Here is a 17361-nt window from a genome sequence, read left to right as displayed (position 1 = left end):
CAGTGAGCTCTGAGCAGGATTCTGATGCCTCTACTGTTTCTCAGAAGAAAGCACCAAAAAGAAAAATTCCCACTGAGAAACAACCAGAGACATCAAAAAAAGCCTTAGTCATGAGGCTACCAAGGGCAGCGCTGATAAAGACAAAAACTAAAAACATGCGGCTACTCGCAGATCCTTCTACTCGACCCATAAAAACTGCCACCTCTTCAAAACCATCTTCAGAACCGTCAAAGGTGAAATCCACTTTTCAATTCTCATCGACTGGCGCACTGTCGACTGCAACTGACGATGAGGCCAGGTACCACAGTAACATCTACTACGGCGTCCATGACAACAACCTCGACGACAGTCTACGTCTGCTCTGACTCCTATCCTGTCAACGACAAACTCGTCAACGAAGACCCCTACTAGGCCACAAACATTACTGCTGACTACAACAACCCCATCATGGAAGAGGACTCCACAGTCGTCCACATCACCATCAACGATGTTACCGTTGATGGCCCTGCCGTCCATAACCATACTGTCGACATCCCTAATGCGACAATCCCACAGTTGACTGCACCAACGATTTGTCGGCGGTAGACCCACTGACAAAACTGCCACTGACGATTCTTAAGGCCTCATTGACGACGTGGTTGACGATTATCAAAATAGATCATTAGACCGGAACATAACTCTCCCAGCAAGGTCTTGCCTTATCCCCCAAGTCATCTTTTAGCTATAGATTATTCTGATGACGAAGGTCCATTTGGGACAGCATATCCAGTGATGAGCACGAAGAAGGTGAAATCCAGGACATTCGTTCTCACCATGGATGGGGATGAATAACTTTTACCTACATCATCCCCACCACCTTTCCAACCAGTAGACTCACCGCCTGAGGATATTAGTGGATTTCATGCCATCATGGAAGGGCTGTTGATGGATTCCATCTCCCAATGTCAGTAAAACAAACAAATTGCTTCTTGTACGATTTTAAAGAACCGCAAATGAAATCGGTGAGAGCTATGTTGATGATAACTTATTTATGGTAGGAAGGAATAAAGATAATGCAAAATCCTGCTACAGTAGCTGCGGTATTACCGTGAATAGAAAAGAAGTACAAAGCCCCTGAGGATGCACCAGCCTGCTTGGGTCACCCGAAGGTGGATTCAGTTATTGCTCAAGTGGCACAAAGCCGTTCCATGAATCCAGCAACACCCATTATGGCACCTCCAGATAAAGAAGGCAGAAGCCTAGATGATATAGGAAAGTGATTCAACACAATGTCTGCAGTTACAGTACGAGAAGCTAACGCTCTGGTCATCCTGGCACATTACGACAGACCCAAGGTCTGACATTGGGAATTTTATTGAACTAATAACCAAAGAAAAGAGAACAGAAACAAGGAAATTGCTGCAAGAAGGAGAAAGAACATTTTCCAAGATAATCAACTGCGCTACGGATATAGCATCAATGGGATTCAGTCAGCTAGCAAGAGCAGCAGACTTGCTAAGACAAGGGTGGTTAAAGTGTACTTCATTTAATCCAGAAGTCGAAATGTAGATATTAGATGTGGCCTTCGATGGACAAGCACTTTTTGGAAAGCACGTAGATGAGGCTTTAGAGGCAATGAAAGCAGATACAGCCTGGTCGTTGGGTACCCTAAAATTCAAGAAAGCTCCCTTTAGAGGAGCTAGAGGGACAGGCCCCTCCGCATATCAGGGTGCTTATCAAGGATGTCAACAACCCTACCAACAACAATACTGGCCTTATTCCCAGCAACAGAGATCAAGGCAACCACCTTCAGCTGCATATATTAAACAAGCAGAAAACAGGTCTTTAACGGGAAGGACTCAAACAGGACAAAGTGACCTGTATAGAGTGTCTGCTACCACAGATTCCAATCTAACACTGGGTGCAAATATTTACAACTATGTTCACCATTGGCGGAAAATAACATCAGACAAGTGGTACTAGACCTTATCATCCACAGGCTCACCCTGGAGTTCATCCAGCGCCCACCAACTTCACCAAAGGGTAAGCACCCACCCCATCTTCAATTACTGCATCACTAAGCTCTCATCATGTAGAAGGGAGCATTAGGGAGAGTTCCTCCATCCCAAAGGGGAATGGGTTTCTATTCCTGTTTTTTCTTAATCAAAAAGAAATCAAGGGACTTGCGACCCATTCTAGTTTTTCCCAATATTTCCATATCTCGACGATTGGTTGACAGTGCCATCTGCCGCTCAGACAACAAAAACCACCTCAGCCTGCAGAAGCTCATCAGCAACCTGGGCTTTTAACAGTCAACCATCTCAAATCCTCCACTGTACCAACACCACAAATACTATCCCTAGGAGCAGAGGAAACAAAGCATACCTGTTGCAAGACAGATAACAAAAACTACGCCTGGCAGTGAGAATTCAAGGAGGAAAGTGTGTTTCAGTAGGCATGTACAAATCGTTTCTGGGGATGATGTCGTCTTATATAAATCTCCTGCCATTCACTTGGCTGAAGATGAGACCCTTACAAGAAGAGCTCGACGAACAATGGTTACAAGTAACAGGATCTTTTGAGGATCTAATCAAAGTTGCACCTGGTGGGCTATTCCTCACAATCTAGGCTAAGGCCTCTCGTTCCTACCTCAAGTCCCTGACTACGTTATTAACACAGATAACTCTGGAAGGATGGGGGAGGGCACTTAAATGAATTGCAAGTTCAAGGAAAGTGGATTACGGATCAAACAGCTTTCCATATCAATCACCTAGAACTTCAGACAATTTTCCTCAGTCTTCAAGCCTTCCTGCTGAAAATAAAAAATGCTTCATTCCTATTGCGTACAGTCAAGACCACAAGCATGTTTTACATAAACAAGCAGGGAGGTACTGGACCATTACCCCTATCTTCTGAAGCACAGAGGATATTGAATTGGACGATGAAGCAGGACATCACTCTCCACGCAGAGCATGTACCCAGACTCAACACCTTGGCAGACGGCCTCTGCAGAATGACGTCAGCCTGCCACAAATGGGACCTGGATCAATCAACACTGGACCACATTTTCTCTGAGGCAAGCCTACTCTAGACCTGTTTGCAACAGAACAGCAAACGCAAGTACTCTGCAAGCTGGCATCCCCATCCAGGATCATGAGGAATACATTTATGATGGTCTGGGAATTTAAGCCCCCACCGCCCCCAATTCTTGTGATCGTGAAGGTTCTCAGCATCAAGACAGATGTCTCAAGCCAGTGCCTCACCTGTTGATGAACAGCGGCCAAGTACATCATTCGGACCCTACACCTCTCTACTTGTGTGCATTGCTCCTGAATTCAAGCACCTGAGTATCTTGCTGGGGTGTTGAGAGATTTGATCGAAGGAAAGAGCAGATTTAACTTTGAAAACAGATATTAACATTTAAAAGGTTCTAGAAGTCTGGCTTGCATCCTCTTCGGATATCACCGGAACAGCTCCTGCCTTACCTGCTTTCTCTGGCTCAGTCAGGTCTCGCTCATTCCTTCATAAGGGCGCATCTGACTGCAATCTCCAGATATGCCCATTTGCTCGGTTCAGCCTTCTTGTGCTCCAGCAGAATCATTAAGCAGTTTCCTGAAGGCTTCTTTAGGGCTTTTCCACCAGTGAGGACTTCTCTACCGGAATGGCATGTAAACATAGTTTTGGCTCAACTGATGAAACCAGTTTGTGCCCCTTCACAATGCTGACCTCAGGTTCCTCACCTGGAAGACGTCTTTACTGTTAGCACCAGAAGAGTTAGTGAAATTCAGGCATTTACGACACAAAAACCTTTCCAGCATTTCACAGATGATGCAGTCATACTTTAAACTGAACCAAGGTTAATTCCTAAAGTACCTTGCAATTTCCATCTTAAAGAACCTCATTCTCTAACATTTCTTTCCGAATCTCACCTGCAGAGAGATCTTTGCATAACTTAGCTCTCAAAACATGCCTCAAGTTTTATTTGCATCATACAAAAACTCTCAGGAGGACTACTCAGTTATTGGTATCCTGTAGTCAAATGCACATGGGAACCCAATAACTGAACCATTGGCAGATGAATTTCAGCCTCAGTACAGTTTTGTCACTGTAATGCTGGGTGACCTTTGTCATATAAGGTCAAAGCACACTCCACCAGGGCAGTGTTTATCTACAGCCCTCTTTGCTGGTACGCCCTTGGACAAGATGTATCGTGCTGCAACTTGGAAAAGTGTGCATTCATGCACGCCTCATTATTGCCTGGAATCTGTGATCCACCATCTTTCAATAAGGTGGACCTTCAATTTTTTTTAATGTATGAATAAATCTTTGTGTGTGTATGTATATATATATATATATATATATATATCTATATCTATCAAACAAAAGTGGTCATATAGCAGTTGGCCTGACTGCTGGTGCAGACAGTGGGGGTTAACCACAGCCCCAACAATGCCACATCACAAAAATACTGCTGCACTCCCAGGAGTTGACAATTCTTCCACTTATTTACAGTAGTCTCCATCAGCGTCACATCTTTATCCACAATGTGTTTCGACAATGTCTGTCTCGAGTGGATTTGAAAACGTAAATCAGTTTGTCAGATGTGCTGTCCTATTTATAGGTTATTAAAGAGCACTCAGAGTTGTAGTACGATTCTATTCCCCCGATGTACCCTGCATGACATAATATCATGGCAACGTTTCCTTTAAAAGTACAGCCTTCGCAATACATAATTTCTAACATGCTGAGACTCTCTAATCTGCTCAGTGCCTACAACCTCCAAGGTATATTTTACTCTGTGCCATTTTCAGCTTACGTTGTTTTTCATTCAGGCTTTTAAACACTCCCGGGCTCTGCTCTCACACAGGCGACTATTATATATTATCGAGTTAACATCCTTGCCAATTATATAATGTGTTTATGCTTCTAGATATGTTTATATTTCTTGTTTATTCCTATTACTAAATTATTGTTTTGCGGAGATATATACACATTAATATATGAATTTTATACTAGAGAAGAAAATGAGTTACCTGTAACTTCAGTTCTCCAGTATTGGTATCTTTCACAGATTCACATGCAACCCGCCCTGCTCCACTTAGAGGGTCACCTTATATCTTATGACTGAATTTTACACTTGTGCTTGAAAATCTGTGGGATTCTGTTTCTCTTGCGAGTATTCTAGAGGGTGCTATTGGCTGATTGGTCAATGTTCAAGTTTGGTCCCTTTTTAATAATGACATAGATACTTTATCAAAGACATTCATTGCCATTGAGGATCTATGGTAATGATGTGGACTGCTATGTTAAAGTACAGTGGAGCCCATGTCTACGGGAATGATACAAGCATGTGAATCTATGAAAGATACCAATACTGGAGAAGTGAAATTACCCGTAAGTAACTCGTTTTCAAACCCCCCGTGATTGTTGAGTGTTGCTTGGTCCCCCCCACCCTCCCGCTGTCTGTGTTGCTTGGTCCCCCCCACCCTCCCGCTGTCTGTGTTGCTTGGTCCCCCCCACCCTCCCGCTGTCTGTGTTGCTTGGTCCCCCCCACCCTCCCGCTGTCTGTGTTGCTTGGTCCCCCCCACCCTCCCGCTGTCTGTGTTGCTTGGTCCCTCCCGCTGTCTGTGTTGCTTGGTCCCTCCCGCTGTCTGTGTTGCTTGGTCCCTCCCGCTGTCTGTGTTGCTTGGTCCCTCCCGCTGTCTGTGTTGCTTGGTCCCTCCCGCTGTCTGTGTTGCTTGGTCCCTCCCGCTGTCTGTGTTGCTTGGTCCCTCCCGCTGTCTGTGTTGCTTGGTCCCTCCCTCCCACCCTCCCGCTGTCTGTGTTGCCTGGTCCCTCCCTCCCACCCTCCCGCTGTCTGTGTTGCTTGGTCCCTCCCACCCTCCCGGTGTTCTGTGTTGCTTGGTCCCTCCCACCCTCCCGGTGTTCTGCGTTGCTTGGTCCCTCCCACCCTCCCGGTGTTCTGCGTTGCTTGGTCCCTCCCACCCTCCCGGTGTTCTGCGTTGCTTGTTCCCTCCCACCCTCCCGGTGTTCTGCGTTGCTTGTTCCCTGGGGCACCTGTGGCCCCTCCTGGTGCCCCTGTTGCCTCTGGTTGCATTATAGCGTTTTTCTTTCTAACTTAGCTGTGCTACACAGGCTCACTGCTATACAGCATGGCTAAGACGTTGTGCAAGACAATAGTTCTCGCATATGCGAGACTCATTGGCATTGCCAATGCTAGTTTAAGAAACAAGCTCCAGATACCGCTTACGCTAGGTCTTTCAGTGAGCGGTCAATGGCCAGATTTTGACTTTTTGTGGGATCAGGTGTAGCACCCATTACAGCAGGCCATCCTGATGTCTCAAGACACCCACCTCTCTAGATGATCATTGATAAATGAAACTTTAAAACCCTTTCAGACTTCTACCAGCTCATGGCAGGCATTTGGTCAGGTATGACTTGTTGGGTCGTGTGGCCTATGAAGGTTTCAATAGGCGAAATATCAGCTGCATATTGACCCTGTATATGTAAAACTGGGTTCCTGCCAGATGCTTGGCTTTCACAAGGATTTTTACATGTACATTAAATAAGAATGACAACAGTATAGTATCTTGTGAAATACTGCATCAGATACTTATTCTGGCTTAGTCGGGGAGGTAGCATGGGTAACATAGAAATTATTTTAGCCCTATCAGCACTTTGTCAGAGAATCCTGCTTTGGGTAATTTAGTCAGCAGGATAGCATAATCACTATTGTTGTCAGAGCTACCAGGACAATGCTTAGCCTGCATTGCTAAATACCAGTCTCCTGAGTGCTTCAAGCACCAAAAACCCACTAATGTAGTGCAGTGACCAGGTTGGAAATAGGTCTGGGAGAAGGTTGTTAGTCTGCTCTCCTTGCAGAGTTCAAACTCTGAGTGAAATACTAGCCTTTCCAGAAATTGATATAGGATGGCATGCTTTTGAAGTATTTGTAATAGTTTTCCAATGCAGGTTTCTTTAATGTAAGGACTTACCCCATACACTGCGGCATAGGACCTGCATACTCACTGCACAGGGAAAACTAAAGTGGTTATTGATATTAATGACTGCTTGGCAGCACCTTCCATTAAATTTATTGAACAGACAAAATTGGCCGTTTCTTTCCGATAAATACTTGTTTTTCACAAATCCAGGTCAATTGGCTTTTACTAATCTGGTATTTACTGTTCCCTTTAACATTGTGGCTAGATTGCTACCTAACACTGCTTTTACTTAATGGACTGGTATGCAATTAACTGTATATTTTGTTCCTGAATGTACTTGACCTGAAGTAGATGGTTCAGCATAATAAAAAATCTTCTAGCTTTTGTCATGTTATTTTAGGACTTGACAATTTGAGATTTAGAAGTGACCATTTAAGTTGAGCAACTCTGAAGTACTCCCTGGAAACAATCATTTTATAGACCATAATTCTCCCTGTTATGCCTTAATTCAGCTCCTCTTTTGAACCTTCCTGTGACAAATGCTTTGTTGGTGCTTTCTTTTTTGCAGAACCAATCAACACTTTCCATGGTATTCAGAAAAATGAAGATGAGCCAATCCGTGTCAGCTACCACCGGAACATCCATTACAACTCAGTGGTAAACCCTAATAAAGCTACCATTGGAGTAGGGCTTGGCCTTCCCTCCTTCAAACCTGGGGTGAGTCTGCTAAGAACTGGCCTGTTTTTGCTTCTTATTGTTCGGCATATTTTGTCTCATACTGAGAATGGTGAAGAAAGATAATGTAGTTTCTTTAGCACTGATTTAGATACATATTCAGTATCCGATCTTTTTATCACGCCCCTTGCTGCCGACTCACATTTCACCACTTGCTTCACGCCACATTACAAACAGCGTAACAGAAGAAGGTGGTGTAATTTCACTACAGGGTGATGGGGCATGGTGGTACTCACTACACCCTCACAAAGAATGGGTGCGAGTCAGACTGAAATATCGCTGTAGGGCAAGCACTGATGTGAACTGTGTGCCACTGTGAGTCAATGTAAAATATATGCTCAAATCTTTATATTTACCTTTGATTGTCCCTTCATATCTGTCAGGCGAAACTGTATGGTTTTAAACACTTAATTACTCCAGTATTAGAATTTTCATAGATTCACATGCTTGAATCTTTCCCAGTTGTCGAAATGGGAGTCCGTGGTGTAATACAGAAGCTATGCCCAATTTCATATTAAACATTAAATGCATTAGGCCTCTAACTTAGAAACTTATCACAGTCATTTTGTAAGAAGGACCAAACTCCAAAGACCACCAATCAGATCACACCACCCTCTAGAACCCTCCTGTGAGGAGCTGCCTTCCCTCAGATTTTCCGACGCACGTCGTGCTTAGGAGTCTCCTCTGAGCTCTGCTCAGTTTTCTCATATTTTTATTAAGTGTTTAGATTCATATTTTCTTCAGAAATTCTCACATTTGGGTGCTTCAAACTGACAACCATTTCAGACACACCAAAGAAAGGGCTTTAGAGCCTGTGTTACCTGCATGAAGAAGAGGCTACATGTGGATGACCAGCATAAGGACTGCATACTGTATCTATCGTAACCATATGGCCAGAGCCTGTAAGGTATGTAGGAAATTTTCAACTAAGACGCTAAAGGACAGAGAGGGTTGTCTTTTCCTTTGGCTGCTAAAGTTAAAATCTAGCGAAGACCTGGTCTCTGATGAGGACATGCCTCTTCTTCTGTGTCTGTCATTAAGACACCTGTAAAGAGGCATGCTGAGGAACTGACGGCTGCTGAAGAACCCCCTAGAAAAGCAACTAAAAAGTGATCCAGGGGTTCCTCAACGACTTGTAGCCCATCAAAGAAGGCGAAATCTCTAAGGGGTCAGATTCCACCCCAAAAGCTAAAAAGAAAACCCTCTCGGAGCCTCCAATGCCACCTGTGCGGATTATGCACACTTTAAAAATAAAAACAGCCTCTGCACCGTTGATGGCACCATCATCGACAGTATCTTCGTTGACGGCTCATGCATTGACGTCATCTTCTACTGTCGTCACCATATGTTGACGGCAACTTCAACAGACTTCGTCGACGGTCTTAACATCTTCACCGTTGGTGCACCCTATTTCGTCACTGCAACTGCAGTCCCCGTCGACTATGCTTCTTGTCTATCCTCCCATTAATGCTTCAGTCAATGCAACACTCGTCTACTGCCTCACCGACGTCAGCTCGCACTGTTGTCGACAGAAGTGCTATTGAGGTGTCAACACCTGCCGACGATCACCTTGACGCCACCACTGTCCATGGCAACTCACCTCTCACTGATGCTCAAGGAAACACCTGCTAATAGATAGAGACCGTCTACATTGATTCTTTTCTAGTCAACAGAACAGATTGGTCTGAAAAAGTCTGCATAGCATCATTTAGCCCCATCTCTTACATCCCGAAGGTGTTGAACTGCTGCCTTCACACCTTTTAGATCATGTCTCAGAGGATGATGGGCTTTATGCGGTGGCCACAAGTCCTTCTCAATTACGGGTCAAATGTCAGGAGTACTCCGGTGATGTTGATGATACTTATGACCAACAATATTACAAGCAGCCACATCAACAGCAAGGGCTGGTTTGTCTACCTTCCGTACTAGTGTCTGATTTGCAAGCAATGCTGGCGGATTGCAGGGAGCGTTTTCCACCAATATCTGCATTGATGCAACAACCGACGATTCCTGCCATCCCGTCAAGTTTCAGCAGCCGCAGGTTGTAACTCCTCCTTGACCACAGGCTTCCCCCCTAGTCTGTACCTGCGCAAGTGCCGACCTTCAGAGGAGGAAGGTGAGGAGGATGAGATCCATACACCACAGGATGAATGGGATGAGTATATGATTCCAGATCCTGACTCTCTTGGAACACCTATAGTGGAATCTCCCCCTGAAGATATCCGTGGCTTTCCCAACCTGCTGGAAAGGGCAGCCACCCGATTTGATTTACTGATGCCTGTGACTCAGCAAGACTGTTTCCTGTATGATTTCAAGGAGCCTCACAGGAAAACGGCCAGGGCTATTCCAATCATTGACCATGTTTGGAGTCAAGGTTTAAAGATAATGAGGAACCCTGCAACGGTACCTGCAGTGTTAACAAAATTGGATGGAAAGAACTAGTCCACAGATGATGCTCCTGCCTGCCTAACAGGCCACCCAAAACCGGACTCCCGTCATTTCACAGGCGGCGCAACAGCGCTCCAGAAATCCTTCTGCACCGCTAACTACGCTACCAGATAAAGAAGGGAAATGCCTTGATCATATCGGGAAGCGTTTTTCATCCGTGTCCGCCATTGTTGTGCGAGCTGTCCATTACCTAGCGCTCCTTGGCAGATATGTGGACAGCTGTGGTCGGACATGACTGTGTTTGGAGGAACTTCCGGAAAGTGCCAAGATGGAGACAAAAATGGTGTTCATGGAGGGACTACGTTCATTTGCATAAATTGACTGCGCACTTCACATCGCCTCCATGGGCTTTAGACTAATCGCTGGTTCAGCAGTTTTGAGGCGCCAAGGGTGGCTCAAAGCCACTAACTTCCGACCTGAAGACCAGACAAAGATTTTAGATCTTCCCTATGATGGAGAGGTGATACTTGGAAAGCATGTCTGACGCGCTTCAGACCAGAAAATCAGACACTGAGAATGCCAGATCGTTGGGCACTCCGCAGTATTAAAAAAAGTGGCCTTTTCGTGGAGCCAGGGGCATCCTTCATTTCATGGAGGATACCAGCAGTACAGATTTCCATCGTACTCCACCACCTTCCACATTACCAGGCCCCCAATATCAGCAAAGACCTTCAGTGGCTTACAGAAGACCTTTGCACAGAGGAAAACCTGGAAGGCAATTTAAAGAAGCTGCCCGTATGCAATGACTGTCTTCATGTGTCAGCTACCTCCTATTTTTCTCCTTTAGTTTTTCAGAGAACGTTGAAACACCATATTCATTGTTGCCATCAAATAACAAAGGGCAAACGGGTACTGGATGTAATATAATATAATATGGCCACCTCCTAGAGTTCATTCAGATACCCCAATAACACCACCACCCCAGGTTCGACATAACAGCTGCGTCTGCTCAGCTTAGAAGTGGAGACCACGTTGCCCAAAGGAGCAATAGAAGCTCTACCCTATTCCCAGAGGGGCAAAGGCTTCTACTCCCGCTTCTTTCTGATTTGGAAAAAATCTTGTGTTCGATGGCATCTGTCGCTGTAGATACGCATGTTTTGCATAGCTCGCCATCTGGTGTTGGGCCGGAGTGTTACAAGTTGTTTTTCTTCGAAGAAGTCTTTCGAGTCACGGGACCGAGTGACTCCTCCTTTTGTCTCCATTGCGCATGGGCGTCGACTCCATCTTCGATTGTTTTTTTTCTGCCATCGGGTTCGGACGTGTTCCTGTCGCTCCGAGTTTCGGAACGGAAAGATAGCTAATTTCGGAAGATTTTCGTCGGTATTGTTGCGTTCGGGATCGGCGTAGTTAGATTCAACACCGTGTCTAAGATCGAAGAGCTCCGGTGCCCTTCGGGGTAATTTTTTCGATCCCCCGTCGGGGCCTGGTCGGCCCGACCGCGTGCAGAAGAACGCCGATGGAACGGACCCCGTTCCGTTTCTGTCCCAAATGCCACAATAAATACCCCTATACAGACCAACACTTGGTCTGCAACCTGTGCCTGTCACCTGAGCACAGTGAAGACACCTGCGAGGCCTGTCGTGCGTTCCGGTCCCGAAAAACACTCCGAGACCGTCGAGCCAGAAGACTTCAGATGGCGCCCGCGCCGACAGCCCACCGGGAGTTTGAGGAACAAGAAGAGGAGGGAACCTTTTCGATCCAAGAATCGGACTCCGAAGGATTCGACGATACACAAACCGTGAGTAAGACGTCGAAAACCACTCAGAAGAAGATTTACTAGGCCATGGGGACGCCACTGCCACCAGGCCATGGCTCGACCCATAAATTCGGTGACCGACCGTCGGCACCGAAAAAGGCCCAAACAGTGCCGAGATCGTCCGACTCCGGTCGAGACACCGGCACGCAGCCTTCTCGGGACCGAGAAAGTGCTGGAGACAAGCATCGACACCGAGATACCGGTGTAGACACGGCTCGACGCCGAGACAGCGGCACCGAAGAAGATCGACGCCGAGAGGTTTCGGCCCCGAAAAAGAAAAGTCACCTCGGAGCCGAAAAAAGATGCAGACAGGGTTTCGGTGCCAAAACAAACTGCAACCGACCCAGTTTCAGGCTCTTATACAGAAGAGCACTCGCTAACCTCCCAAATGCAAAAGCATAGGTTTGAGGAAGAGCTACACTCAACTGATGTAGACCATACGCAAAAGCGTATTTTCATACAGCAGGGGACAGGAAAAATAAGCACCCTTCCCCCTATTAGAAGAAAGAGAAGATTGGAGTTCCAAACTGAACAAACACCACAAATAAAAGTGGTGAAAAAAGTTACCCCACCACCCTCTCCTCCACCTGTGATTAACGTCTCACCAGCACAAACTCCATCACATTCCCCAGCTCACACCACCATGAGCCAGGGTGACCAAGATCAAGACGCATGGGACTTATACGACGCCCCAGTGTCAGATAACAGTCCGGAGGCATACCCTACGAAGCCATCTCCACCAGAGGACAGCACTGCGTATTCTCAAGTGGTGGCTAGAGCAGCACAATTTCACAATGTAAGCCTCCACTCAGAACAGGTCGAGGATGACTTTTTATTCAACACACTCTCCTCCACCCACAGCTCCTACCAAAGCCTGCCTATGCTCCCTGGTATGCTCCGGCACGCAAAAGAAATCTTTAAGGAGCCGGTCAAAAGTAGGGCAATCACACCAAGAGTGGAAAAAAAGTATAAGGTGCCTCCTACAGACCCGGCTTTCATCACTACACAGCTGCCACCAGACTCTGTCGTTGTAGGAGCAGCTAGGAAAAGGGCCAACTCCCACACATCTGGAGATGCACCACCCCCAGATAAAGAAAGCCGCAAGTTCGATGCAGCTGGTAAGAGAGACGCAGCACAAGCTGCAAACCAGTGGCCCATCGCTAACTCCCAGGCACTACTTGCGCGCTATGACAGAGCCCATTGGGATGAGATGCAACATCTCATTGACCATCTGCCCAAGGACCTACAAAATAGGGCAAAACAAGTGGTTGAGGAGGGACAGACCATTTCCAACAACCAAATCCGCTCCTCCATGGACGCTGCAGATACAGCTGCACGGACAATTAATACATCTGTAACTATCAGAAGGCATGCATGGCTCTGAACGTCTGGATTTAAACCAGAGATTCAGCAAGCAGTTCTCAATATGCCTTTTAACGAAAAAGAACTGTTCGGTCCAGAAGTGGACACAGCGATTGAGAAACTCAAAAAAGACACGGACACTGCTAAAGCCATGGGCGCACTCTACTCCCCGCAGAGCAGAGGGAATTACAGCACATTCCGTAAAACACCCTTTAGAGGGGGGTTTCGGGGTCAGAGCACACAAGCCAGCACCTCACAGGCAACACCGTCCAGTTACCAGGGACAGTACAGAGGAGGTTTTCGGGGACAATATAGAGAAGGGCAATTCCCTAGGAATAGAGGAAAATTTCAAAGCCCCAAAACCCCTACTACTAAGCAGTGACTCACATGTCACTCACCCCCTCCACACAACACCAGTGGGGGGAAGAATAAGTCATTATTACAAAGCATGGGAGGAAATCACTACAGACACTTGGGTTCTAGCAATTATCCAACATGGTTATTGCATAGAATTTCTACAATTCCCTCCAAACATACCACCAAAAGCACAAAATTTGACAAAACATCATTCCAATCTCCTGGAGATAGAAGTGCAGGCACTATTGCAAAAGAATGCAATCGAATTAGTGCCAAACACACAAATAAACACAGGAGTTTACTCACTGTACTTTCTGATACCAAAGAAGGACAAAACGCTGAGACCAATCCTAGACCTCAGAATAGTGAACACATTCATCAAATCAGACCACTTTCACATGGTCACACTACAAGAAGTATTACCATTGCTAAAACTACACGACTACATGACAACTTTAGACCTCAAGGACGCGTATTTCCATATACCAATACACCCATCGCACAGGAAATACCTAAGGTTTGTATTCAAAGGAATACATTACCAATTCAAGGTACTGCCTTTCGGATTAACAACCGCACCAAGAGTCTTTACCAAATGTCTAGCGGTAGTCGCTGCACACATCAGAAGGCAGCAAATACATGTGTTCCCATATCTAGACGACTGGCTAATCAAGGCCCATTCGTTAATAGAGTGCTCAAATCACACAAATCAGATCATACAAACCCTCTTCAAACTAGGGTTCACCGTCAACTTCACGAAATCCAACATTCTGCCGTGCAAGGTACAACAATACCTAGGAGCCATAATAGACACAACAAAAGGAGTAGCCACTCCAAGTCCCCAAAGAATTCAAAATTTCAACACCATCATACAACGCATGTATCCAACACAAAAGATACAAGCAAAGATATTACAACTCCTAGGCATGATGTCTTCATGTATAGCCATTGTCCCAAACGCAAGACTGCACATGAGGCCCTTACAACAGTGCCTAGCATCACAGTGGTCTCAAGCACAGGGTCATCTTCTAGATCTGGTGTTAATAGACCGCCAAACTTACCTCTCGCTTCTGTGGTGGAACAACATAAATTTAAACAAAGGGCGGCCTTTCCAAGACCCAGTGCCACAATACGTAATAACAACAGATGCTTCCATGACAGGGTGGGGAGCACACCTCGATCAACACAGCATACAAGGACAATGGAACGTACATCAAACAAAACTGCATATAAATCACCTAGAACTTCTAGCAGTTTTTCAAGCACTAAAAGCTTTCCAACCAATAATAGTTCACAAATACATTCTCGTCAAGACAGACATGACAACAATGTATTATCTAAACAAGCAAGGGGGGACGCACTCCACGCAGTTAAGCCTGCTAGCACAAAAAATTTGGCGTTGGGCAATTCACAACCAAATTCGCCTAATAGCACAATTTATACCAGGGATCCAAAATCAACTCGCAGACAATCTCTCTCGAGATCACCAACAGGTCCACGAATGGGAAATTCACCCCCAAATTCTGAACACCTATTTCAAACTCTGGGGAACACCTCAAATAGACTTGTTTGCGACGAAGGAGAACGCAAAATGCCAAAACTTCGCATCCAGATACCCACACAAACAGTCCCAAGGCAATGCCCTATGAATGAACTGGTCAGGGATATTTGCTTACGCTTTTCCTCCTCTCCCTCTCCTTCCTTACCTGGTAAACAAACTCAGTCAAAACAAACTCAAACTCATATTAATAGCACCAACTTGGGCAAGGCAACCCTGGTACACAACGCTGCTAGACCTATCAGTAGTACCCTACATCAAATTGCCCAACAGGCCAGATCTGTTGACACAACACAACCAAAAGATCAGACACCCAGATCCAGCATCGCTGAATCTAGCAATCTGGCTCCTGAAATCCTAGAATTCAGGCACTTACAACTTACCCAAGAATGTATGGAAGTCATAAAGCAAGCCAGAAGGCCATCCACCAGGCACTGCTATGCAAGTAAATGGAAGAGGTTTGTTTGCTACTGCCATATTAATCAAATACAACCATTACACACAACTCCAGAACATGTAGTGGGTTACTTGCTTCACTTACAAAAATCTAACCTGGCTTTCTCTTCCATTAAAATACACCTTGCAGCAATATCTGCATACCTGCAGACTACCTATTCAACTTCCCTATATAAGATACCAGTCATTAAAGCATTCATGGAGGGCCTTAGGAGAATTATACCACCAAGAACACCACCTGTTCCTTCATGGAACCTAAATGTTGTCCTAACTAGACTTATGGGTCCACCTTTTGAATCCATGCACTCCTGCGAAATACAGTTCCTAACCTGGAAGGTTGCATTTCTCATCGCCATTACTTCCCTAAGAAGAGTAAGCGAGATTCAGGCGTTTACAATACAAGAACCTTTTATACAACTACACAAGAATAAGGTCGTCCTAAGGACTAATCCTAAATTTTTGCCAAAGGTTATTTCACCGTTCCATCTAAATCAAACAGTGGAACTTCCAGTGTTCTTTCCACAGCCAGATACCGTAGCTGAAAGGGCACTACATACATTAGATGTCAAAAGCGCATTAATGTATTACATTGACAGAACAAAGAACATCAGAAAGACTAAACAACTATTTATTGCATTTCAAAAACCTCATGCAGGAAACCCAATATCAAAACAAGGTATAGCCAGATGGATAGTTAAATGCATCCAAATCTGCTACCTTAAAGCTAAACGACAGCTGCCCATTACACCAAGGGCACACTCAACCAGAAAGAAAGGTGCTACCATGGCCTTTCTAGGAAACATCCCAATGCAAGAAATATGTAAGGCAGCCACATGGTCTACGCCTCACACATTCACCAAGCACTACTGTGTAGACGTGTTATCCGCACAACAAGCCACAGTAGGTCAAGCCGTATTAAGAACATTATTTCAAACTACTTCCACTCCTACAGGCTGAGCCACCGCTTTTGGGGAGATAACTGCTTACTAGTCTATGCAAAACATGCGTATCTACAGCGACAGATGCCATCGAACTGAAAATGTCACTTACCCAGTGTACATCTGTTCGTGGCATCAGTCGCTGTAGATTCGCATGTGCCCACCCGCCTCCCCGGGAGCCTGTAGCAGTTTGGAAGTTACCTTCAACTATTTGTATATGTATTATCTCAACCTTAAATAGGTACATACTTAGTCACTCCATTGCATGGGCACTATTACTACAATTCAACTCCTACCTCACCCTCTGCGGGGGAAAACAATCGAAGATGGAGTCGACGCCCATGCGCAATGGAGACAAAAGGAGGAGTCACTCGGTCCCGTGACTCGAAAGACTTCTTCGAAGAAAAACAACTTGTAACACTCCGGCCCAACACCAGATGGCGAGCTATGCAAAACATGCGAATCTACAGCGACTGATGCCACGAACAGATGTACACTGGGTAAGTGACATTTTCATTATGGAGGCCAATTCTAGACTTACGAGAGCTAAACAAATACCTGAAAAAACAAACATTCCGTATGGTCACATTGCAAGATATCCTGCAACATCTGTACAGAGCAGACTACATGGCTTCCCTGGATCTTAAAGATGCCTACTTCCATATTCCCATTCCTCCAAGACACAAAGTTCCTGAGATTCGTGGTAGCTGGCAGGCATTTTCAATTAAAGGTTCTTACCTTTGGGATCTGCGGATCTTTACAAAATGTCTGGCTCCAGTCGCAGCCTACCTGAGACGAAATAGACACCAAATTTTTCCTTATTTCGAT

The 17361-nt window shown here is 45.5% G+C and overlaps 1 protein-coding gene across 2 annotated transcripts in view; it reads left to right on the top strand.

Annotated features, from left to right (window-relative positions):
• The window catches only part of OTUD5 (OTU deubiquitinase 5), a 426591-nt gene that overhangs the window by 218061 nt on the left and 191169 nt on the right, over window positions 1-17361 (top strand). For both annotated transcript variants that reach the window (XM_069209506.1, XM_069209505.1), the window contains exon 5: window positions 7492-7640. In XM_069209506.1, coding sequence (XP_069065607.1) covers window positions 7492-7640 — 149 coding nt within the window. The remainder of the gene's footprint in view (window positions 1-7491; window positions 7641-17361) is intronic.

The sequence above is a fragment of the Pleurodeles waltl genome, chromosome 10, assembly GCF_031143425.1.
Source record: "Pleurodeles waltl isolate 20211129_DDA chromosome 10, aPleWal1.hap1.20221129, whole genome shotgun sequence".
NCBI classification, from domain to species: Eukaryota; Metazoa; Chordata; class Amphibia; order Caudata; family Salamandridae; genus Pleurodeles; species Pleurodeles waltl.
This window is presented reverse-complemented; position numbering and strand designations above follow the sequence as displayed.